The 10,000-nt window shown below is 47.1% G+C and overlaps 1 protein-coding gene across 1 annotated transcript in view; it reads right to left on the bottom strand.

The window, feature by feature from the left end:
* rab11fip3 (RAB11 family interacting protein 3 (class II)) overlaps window positions 1–10,000 on the bottom strand; it is a 50,291-nt gene that overhangs the window by 8,262 nt on the left and 32,029 nt on the right. The window contains exons 5-8 of the mRNA XM_063221883.1: window positions 6,209–6,430; window positions 1,867–1,902; window positions 1,513–1,603; window positions 416–660 (exon numbers count right to left, since the gene is read on the bottom strand). Coding sequence (XP_063077953.1) covers window positions 416–660; window positions 1,513–1,603; window positions 1,867–1,902; window positions 6,209–6,430 — 594 coding nt within the window. The remainder of the gene's footprint in view (window positions 1–415; window positions 661–1,512; window positions 1,604–1,866; window positions 1,903–6,208; window positions 6,431–10,000) is intronic.

Below are 10,000 nucleotides of genomic sequence, written 5' to 3'. Positions count from 1 at the left end.
TGAGCCCATAGACACCTCACATGACGTGACCTCTCCGGGTGGCCAGGTAACAAAACACACACACGCACGCGCGCACACACACGCACGTGCGCACACACACACACACTGACCACAACTGACCACACACAACTATCCCCAGGTCATGTATCTTCTCTCACACACACACACACACACACACACACACACACACACACACACACACACACACACACACACACAAAAACATACATACAAACACACACAAACACCAATAACTGAAACACACATTGACGCACGCATGCACACACACATCTCCAGGTCATGTTCCCTCACACACACGCACACAACAATAACTCAAACACACACACAAACACAAAACAATAACTGAAACACAGACATACACAGACACATCCATCACACCCCCTACGGTACTGACCGGGCCTGCAGGTTCTCTATCTCCAGGTCCCGCTCCCTCTGCAGCTTGGCCAGGGCGTCGCGGTGCTTGCGCGCGTGCAGGTGGAGTGTCTCCTCGGCCCGCAGCTCCTGCTCCTTCAGCTGCTCCTCCAGGGCGTTGGCGCGGTGCACCAGGGTCAGGTTCTCCTGCCGCAGACGCCCGTGCTGCTCCTCGCTCACCGCCGAGTCCTGCTCCAGCTCGCACACGCGACGCTCCAGCAGCAGCACCTGGTGACACACACACACACGCACACGCACACGCACAAACACACAAATACACACACACACACACACACACACACACACACACACACACACACACACACACACACACACACACACAGGCACACACACACACACGCACACGCACACGCACAAACACACAAATACACACACGCAAGGTGTGATTTTGGGGGGATGGGAGGGATTGTCCCATCTTCTGGTTTTGATATCTCCACTTAATCTACATGATTTAACAACTCAGTTTTGTAGCAAGGAGTCTGCAGACAATACCGGTATATTTATTCATATATATATTAGGGCTGTAACGATACACTCAACTCACGATTCGGTTTGTATCACGATTCATGACCTACGGTTCGATACACCCCATGATTTCCCATTTGCCAACATTATAAAATAAATATGAATAAATACTATGATAGTTTATAGGTAGAATAGGTTACAAGAGGCTACTAATGAATTAAAAATGTTTCTATATAATAATGATAATGCTTAGAAGCACTATCACCTCATATCATGTGGTTGTTTTCTGGGCTGATGGGTATCAAAATGTTAAAAGGGCGTATCACGATACTGCCTCCTTGTATCACGATACAGTATCTTGACTCTGTGTATCACGATTTCTCGGTTCGATACAATATCGTTACAGGCCTAATATATATATATATATATATTTTAATCTTATGGCAGGAGTAGATGTCGACCATTGTCTTCTTCCGATTCTCCAACAATCTCCACCCTCAATTCAAAGACTCATAAGCATGAACGTACTGAGGTTTCCACAGGTATGTGTGTGCCGTCAGTGGCAGTGCAGAGGGCTGTTGCAGGTACTGGTACCTTGTCAGTGAGGTCTGTGTCTGTGAGGTCCAGCAGGCCTTGGCTCAGGTCTCCCATGCTATCCAGACCCAGGGCGCTGTTCTGGAGGAGCCTGTCCAGACAGAGAATCGAGCACAAGTGAATACACAGGCACAGCAATACACACAGAGAGACACACAAACACAAACACATCTATTTGGGAATATATGAATGTGTGAACACAACTACACACACAAACAAGTATGTAGGAGTACTACGTGACTGAACGCACGCACGAACGCACGCACGCGCACACACACCATTTACAGAATTCCCTTCAACAGCTTCTACAGAAATTCTTTTCCAGGGTTTTGCTGCCAAAAGGCCATGGCTCACCTTGCTGCTTTTTTGCTGGACAGCCTCTTGCCCGAGCTGACGAGACAAAAAAACACAAGAGGGGGGTTAGTCAGGAAGAGTGATGGGGAGAGGGAGGCAGGACAGGAAAGAGAGAGAGAGAGAGAGAGAGAGAGAGAGAGAGAGACTGGGCCCTCTGCCCCCCTGTCCTGCCTGCCTGCCACAAAGTCTCAGCTAAGCAGAAAAGCACTCCAGACACGCACGCACGCACGCACGCACGCACGCACGCACGCACGCACGCACGCGCACGCGCACGCGCACACACGCACGCACACACACACACACACACACACACACACACTTTGTGCATTAGTGCATTTTAGTAAGTTATTTTAATGTCATTTTAGGTAGTTTATGAAACAATCGTGTTTAGTATAATAATGTGTGTTGTATGGTTAAGAAGACAAAAAACATAGATTTTTAACAATTCATTCTTTCAATGCTATACAACTTAAGGACAAAGTTTTGTTTAGATAGTACTGCCATCCACTACACATTGCAGGCCTGTAAGAGTGACCTGAAGGGGGCAGTAGTGAGGGGGTGGCATGCAGCCCAGCCACCAGCTGGTATGTGAAACACTCAAGACTGGGCACTGCTCGGAGATTATGACTAATGACTGTGTGACTTGTGTGACTGTGTGTGTGTGTGTGTGTGTGTGTGTGTGTGTGTGTGTGTGTGTGTGTGTGTGTGTGTGTGTGTGTGTGTGTGTGTGCGTGCGTGTCTGTGTGCAATAAGTGCATCATCTTCATGTTCTTCTGTTCATCTTACACTCCACTCTCCTATCTCATCAATACACAACAAGTAATTGCACAGCACACAAAAACACTTAGACATATAGTACATTCACATACTGAACGGTCACTGCTTGTCTCCATAACGAACTAACACATTGTGAGTAGTTCTAGACAGGAGTGGACAATTCATCACGACACTTAGTTTCACGATATACTGCATCTATTCATGAAAATGTATCGCAATAATACCTGAATTGCAATGCATTGAGATGGTATCGCATCGTGGCATGTGTATCGTGATACGCACTGAATTGTGAACCCCTTGCCAATACCCACCCCTAGTTCTAGAGGGGATGGAGACCTTCAGGAGAGATAGAGTGGCATTATGTTACCCTATTTTTTTGTTGTTGTAGCAGACGTACGGTGGTACAACCCCAGCCAATGGCCATAAATGAATTAATAATTGTACTACAAACTATGAATATGCTTCTAAGAAATTCAGTAAAAAAGACAAAACAAGACAAAAATTCCATACAATAGTGGCATTAGCTGTCGGTGCACCACCCTGACATCTACTACTTTATAAAAAATAAAAAAAACCCTGCTAATGACCCACATAACTTGCCACTTCTGCTGACCAGAGAAGCCACAGCATGGCTCTTTGGCCAGATATGAAGAACAATTCAATTGGGTATTGAAGGTTCCATGTGAATTCAGGTAAATAAGGGTATGGCCAGAAGAAGGAGACAAGATGACAAAACCTCATTTGAGAGGTTTACACACAGTATGTGCACACCAGGCTCTCATGCTCTCAAGGAGGCAGTATGCTTGTGTACCACGCACGCACGCACGCACGCACGCACGCACGCACGCACGCACGCACGCACGCACGCACGCACACACACACACACACACACACTCCAGGATAGATGCTTATCACCTCCAACACAGTGCATAACAATATGGGTCAGGATCGTTTGTCCACACCAACAGACTGCCTCACCACAGCACAGCACGGCACCAGCACAGCACGCCACCACCACAAAAGACCTTCCTAGCCATCCCCACACGCAACAACACACAAGCGCTGCACACCAGGCCTTGGCTGCGGGTCATGTGTTTACCTATTCATCTCCAGCAGGTGCAGGCGGGTGGAGAGGTCCTCCAGCCTGCTGATCTGCTTGTGGCAGTGGCTGCAGAAGAAGTCCAGCGCCTCCGACTGCAGTAGAGCCGCCAGATTGGCCGGCATGTCGCCCCCACTGGAGAGGAGAACCCCCCATAGGCCAACCAGCCAACCAGCAGGTAGCGTATACCACCATCACCACCACCACAAGCCCAGCAGGGGTGGAGAGGAGTGGAGAGGAGTGGAGCGGAGAACGGGAGAGGAAGTTCAGTGGCGATTGAGTGGAAAGGAGAGTAGTGTGGCAAGAGAGGAGATTCATTGGAGATTGCGTGAGGGAATGAAAGTGTGAGAAAAAGAAAGAGGGAGAGAGAATGGAAGGGCGGGGAGGGATACAAGAGAGGGGCACAGGAAAGGAGAGAGAGAATGAGGGAAGGAGGAGTAGGAGAAGAAAAAAGCAGAGGAAGAGAGAGAGAGAGAGAGAGAGAGAGAGAGAGAGAGGGAGAGAGAGAGAGAGAGAGAGAGAGAGAGAGAGAGAGAGAGAGAGAGAGAGAGAGAGAGAGAGAAAGGAAGGGTTGCGGTGGGGTATCCAAGAGAGGTGCACAGGAGAGGAGAGGGTGAAGGAAGAGGGAGTGAGAGAGAGAGAGAGAAGGAGGTAGTGAGAGAAGGCAGGAGGGAAGAAGGGAAAAAAAGGAAGGGCAGGTTGCAATGGAGGACAAGAGAAGGAGGAAGAGAAGCGAGTGACAACAGACAAGAGGGAGGAAAAAAGAAAAGAGGGTACATTTAAAACAGGTGCATTTTGGTGTAAACTTGGTGCAAAATCACACAGAAAGAGAAAGGGTAAGTAATAAAAGTGAGGAATCAATTGATTAATTTGGTCAAGACATGCAGGAGTGGCAGAAAAGTTTGGGAGACAGGTCACAGGTGAAAGTTGAAAGGAGTCATCTCAGGAAAAGAGTGAGGGTTGAAGACCTATGTTATTTAAGTGATGCATTCTGTATGTGAGTTTGTGTGCAGCGTTTTTTTCTGTGTGTGTGCGTGGTGTATTTTTAAGGAGCTAAGCAAACGTGTTGAGACTACTTGGATTACCTAGATTACCATTTGATCCACACAAAGACCCTTTAACTTTCTGTGCATGTTATTGTTGTGTGTGTGTGTGTGTGTGTGTGTGTGTGTGTGTGTGTGTGTGTGTGTGTGTGTGTGTGTGTGTGTGTGTGTGTGTGTGTGTGCGTGTGCGCGTGTGCGTGCGCCCCTAGGCTCCAGGTTACTGTGGGCCCCTTCCAGAAGGCCAATTTCACAACAAATTTACATAGACAGAGTCATATTTACAAGCTAGGAATTAAAGATGACATGTCTACATACAGTTCTGTACTGAACACAACAGATACACCTTTCAATATTGTATCTTGTTACTATTCTGCAATTTTCCACTTTTGGCCTATCAAGGACCCCGTGGCAGGTGGCGGGCCCTTGGCTGCAGCCATATCTAGCCTGTGCATTAATCCAGCCCTGTGCTTGCGTTTGTGGTGGACTTTGGGCTCTCCTTATTTCAACTCTTAGAGCGTTATAATATATTCAGAGCGCTTGGCACTCTCTTCAGGCCAAGACTTGGGACAATCCATTACATAACTCATTTTGCATGAGTGGGTCGATATGAGAGTGTGTGGGTGTCTGTGTACGTGTGTGTGTGTGTAACAGGGAGGAGATACACAATGATCTTGCCAGTAAGATCTGCTGTCTCAGGTCTCTTATCTTTCCAGTGCAAGTGTGTGTGTGTGCGCATGTGTGTGTGCGCGTGTGCGTGTTCATGCTAAATGGGACTAATCAGAAGAAAGAACAGAACTACAAATTAATTTAGGGAGGCAAAGCAGAGACAGTGAAAAGATAAACGCAGGATTTTGGACTGCGTTAAAGAGGGGAAGGGGTAGAGGTATATATCTTCTCTCTCTCTTGCTTTTCGCAAGAGAACACCCGCACTCAGCCACTTGGAAGTATCCAAGCATCGAAAGTGTTAAAAAAAAAAAAAAGAAAAAAGACAGAGCTACATTCAGCTCATGAACAAACCCTGCAGCAGACTGTTCTTTGAAAGACTTGTGTGAAATTATAACCCCTTTTACCTGAAGAAGGTTGGCTGACCGAAACTAAATGTTTTGCTTGAGGAATGGACAGTGCACAGGACTTTTACATTTGCATAAAAATGACCAAGCTACCACACCTGTGTTATCTGTGACTAGAGTGCGTGTTCGTGATGGATGCGAGAGGTATCCACCTTGTTATGACACCACCCATTTCAACGTCATAATCTCAGAATTTTCCGCTCTGCTTGTTCTGGTAAGCCTGCCCATAGCCCTTCTGAATGATTTTGCGATAGAAAAACAGTGGCTTGCAACCTTGTGTAACCCTGGATAATAACAACAGCAATAGCATTTGCATGGCACATAACCACACAAAGGTTGACACTGTGACGCACCTGGGTGACAGCACGGGCGCACAGCGATTGGGGCTCCTGGCATCTGCGAGTGGCTCCGGATCTCCTGCCCCCTCGGGTCCAGGTCTCGTGGACTCTTCCTCGTGATTGGCCAGCAGCAGGTCGGAGGTGTTGTTGCTCTCCCCGAAGTCCTCAAAGTGCTCCTCCTCGCCGCCAATCACAGCCGTCAGGCCGTGGCCATGCAAGTCGGCCCCCAGAGAGAACCTGAGGAGGGCACAGAGGGAATAGCAGATGTTAGCAAACATGCTGGTGGTTTACACACCTGACAGAATGTAAACAAATTAATTTATTATTTAAATTCCTTTCAGCCAAATTCATTTCAGTGTTATTCACAAGAAAAGTGCACACTTGTCCACATTGGTTGAGGATTGTTGGTAATTTTTAGTCTTTTTCTTGTTTTTCTTTTTCTTTTTTTGGTCCATCACCCCAGTCAGAAAAATAGTGCAGGTTCTTATAGTTGCCAAGCGCCAGCGATGCACAAACCATCTCTGTGGAGATTCTGTTTTTGTTTCACTATAGCAACGCTGATGTCATAGAGGCTGAAGGAAAAAAAACGTATGCCTTTCAGAAACGGTCCTGGGAATGAACACCATAGTGAGATACCTTCTGAATTTCTATCAGGAATGGGATAACTAGAACTATTTCTCTCTCTCTCTCTCTCACACACACACGCACGCACGCACGCACGCACGCACACACACACTCTCCTGATCTGATAACCCACTCACTGTGATACATGCTCTGTCAATTTCGATAGCTGAGTGTCCCCGTCAAGCGAGGCCGACAGTAATACAGACACATGACTGGCACAGGCATAACATTTCCAGCTCCAACTACACACACACACACACACACACACACACACACACACACACACACACACACACACACACACACACACACACACACACACACACACACACACACACACACACACACACACACACACACACACACACACACACACACACACCCTAAGGCAACACGTTTCTTCCTCACACCCAGGCGTCTGCTTTGTCAGGTGATGCCCTGAGATAAATGGGTGTGTTTAAGGAGAAGGGAGAATGGAGGTGAAATGCTGATGCACACAGTTACAGGGAGGAGGAGGGGAGAGGACAGGCGAGGCGAGGAGAGGAGAGCTGGCTGGCACGGACTGCCGAGCAGCTGACAGCATGATTCGCTGATGGCCACTGAAATGTGCACAGTGGAGAGATTCTGACGCACTCCACACGACCTGGGCACGAGGAGCCAGTAAACCCTCAGCCCCATGGGCAGGAGATCACACAGGGTCATGGGTTCAGATCCTGCTAATGTTTCACTTCTCTATACAGTCAAGAGTAAAGGAATCCAGCACACTGTCCATTCCACCAGCAAACTTTAATACAAAGTTTCGGTCATCCAACCTTCTTCAGGTAAAGCCCGAGGGAGGTCAGATGACCGAAACGTTGTATTAAAGTTTGCTGGTGGAATGGACAGTGTGCAGGATTTCTTTACTCTTAAATGACAACTCCACTGGGATAATATCATACGCACCTGTCCAAAGACAGAGGTGTGCAAAAGCATCATTTTGAACTTCTCTATACAGTAGCAGGAGAGAGGTCTACATACTGGGAATAGGCCTTGGCGCCTGAAGGATGTCACTAGAGGATTGACACGTTGCCATTTGATCAAAAATAAACTATATTTCCGGAGAATATACCTAGTGTTCTCTCTCAACATCTACTTCAATGACTGGCACCTGGATTATTTCTATTGGGGATGTGACTCATGTCTCCAATTTCAAAGGTCTGATCATTTTGTTAAGAAAATGAGGACTCCAGGCTCTTCTATTAGATGATTTACCTGGGATTCGCGAGTTCAAAACATTCTGTAAAAAAGTAAGAGCTGACTGTAACACTCAAGGTCAGAGCCAGGATTGACAGAGCTCTGGACACATCAGAAGAGTTACGAAATAGCAGGTAGAAATCGGGACTCGAAATAGGCATTTCAAACAGCATAAATTAATCAGGTGCTTTAGGCATCAAGGGATTAATGACAGACTTGTGCATGTTTGTGGAGTCGGTGAGGAGAGAGGATCCCTGGCTGTTTTTTTTCTTTTCTTTCATTTGTTTTTCACCCAAAGTATGATCCCAGCCGACCATCTAACAGACACACACACACACACACACACACACACACACACACACACACACACACACACACACACACACACACACACACACACACACACACACACACACGCACGCACACACACACACACACACACGCACGCACACACACACACACACACACACACACAGTCCCCACATAACACTCACTCACATGCTGGTCATACATAACCTTGTGTAAGCACGCTTACCTACAGTAGTAAGCTCCTGATATAGACTCTGAGCTGGCCAGTGTACATATGACCGTATTTGCTGAGCTATTCCTGGTCTATTCCTGGCTATTCTTTCCACTGCCTCTTTATGACTTTACTTAACTACTCATGTTTACTTCCGGTTTTGTTGATAATCTGGGCCTTCAGCTTGGACACTGTACAATGCACTTGCTATAGTCCTGACCTGTGTGTGTGTGTGTGTGTGTGTGTGTGTGTGTGTGTGTGTGTGTGTGTGTGTGTGTGTGTGTGTGTGTGTGTGAGTGCGTGCGTGCGTGCATGTGTGTGTTTTGAGTTTGAGATTATGTCCAGTCTGGATGACAGTCGGCTAATTCACCTTAATCCTTTAGTCGTTTCCCTGGCAACCAGTATACATGCTGCTATTTGGCAGTTTAAGAACATTCTGGTACTCAGCAGACGTTCAGAAAAGAACATATGCACACGAGCGCGAGCGTGCGCGCACACACACGCACACACGCAAACATCCCAAAACAGAACAAAATGGAAGCATCAAGAACAAACACACACATACACACACTCCAAAACTATTGTAACCAGGCCACTAGTGTTCCCATAGCAATGATCAGATAAGTGGGACAGTAAGCTGATATTTCTGACCAGCGCCTCTCTGCCTCTCTCTCTCTCTCTCTCTCTCGAACAACATGAACAAACATGTTGTCCCACAGTTGTATCGTTTTATTTTTTTTGCGTTGTCTAGGAAATTAACCCTCCACACCATGTCTGATTCCTGGCATCTGATTGGCCAAATCATCTGAGCCAGCTTCCTGACCAACCCCAAGGACACATGAGAGACCCCCACAGTCAGCACATTCTCTCTCTCTCTCTCTCTCTCTCTCTCTCTCTCTCTCTCTCTCTCTCTCTCTCTCTCTCTCTCTCTCTCTCTCTCTCTCTCTCTCTCACAGACACACACACACACACACACACACACACACACACACACACACACACACACACACACACACACACCTTAAACAGAGGACAAGCTAAACTGAAGCTTCAAGAAACACACACATACGCACGCACACACACACACACACACACACACACACGCACACGCGCGCACGCACGTACGCACGCACGCACACACACACACACACCCGCCTATGTACCAAAAACTGAACAAACAAAGCACAGTCTTCAAGAGAACTTGGTGACTCATTACCATTAAAGTTATCAGCTGCAGAGGAGATAAGCCTGTGCCAGAAGATGTTCCCTTCACTTCACTCATCCCTACTGTAGGTACAGATGGGGACAGGCTAATACAACATGTAATTATGGCTTCAACAGCCACTTACACAGATACACACAAAAGCATGCAGTGCATGCACACAAACACACACCTCACTTGAACTTACTGAAACCAAACAAAGGGTTAG

This window comes from Engraulis encrasicolus, chromosome 17 (genome assembly GCF_034702125.1).
Source record: "Engraulis encrasicolus isolate BLACKSEA-1 chromosome 17, IST_EnEncr_1.0, whole genome shotgun sequence".
Classification (NCBI taxonomy): domain Eukaryota; kingdom Metazoa; phylum Chordata; class Actinopteri; order Clupeiformes; family Engraulidae; genus Engraulis; species Engraulis encrasicolus.
Note: the sequence above shows the minus strand (reverse complement) of the source record. Positions and strands in the feature narration are given on the sequence as shown.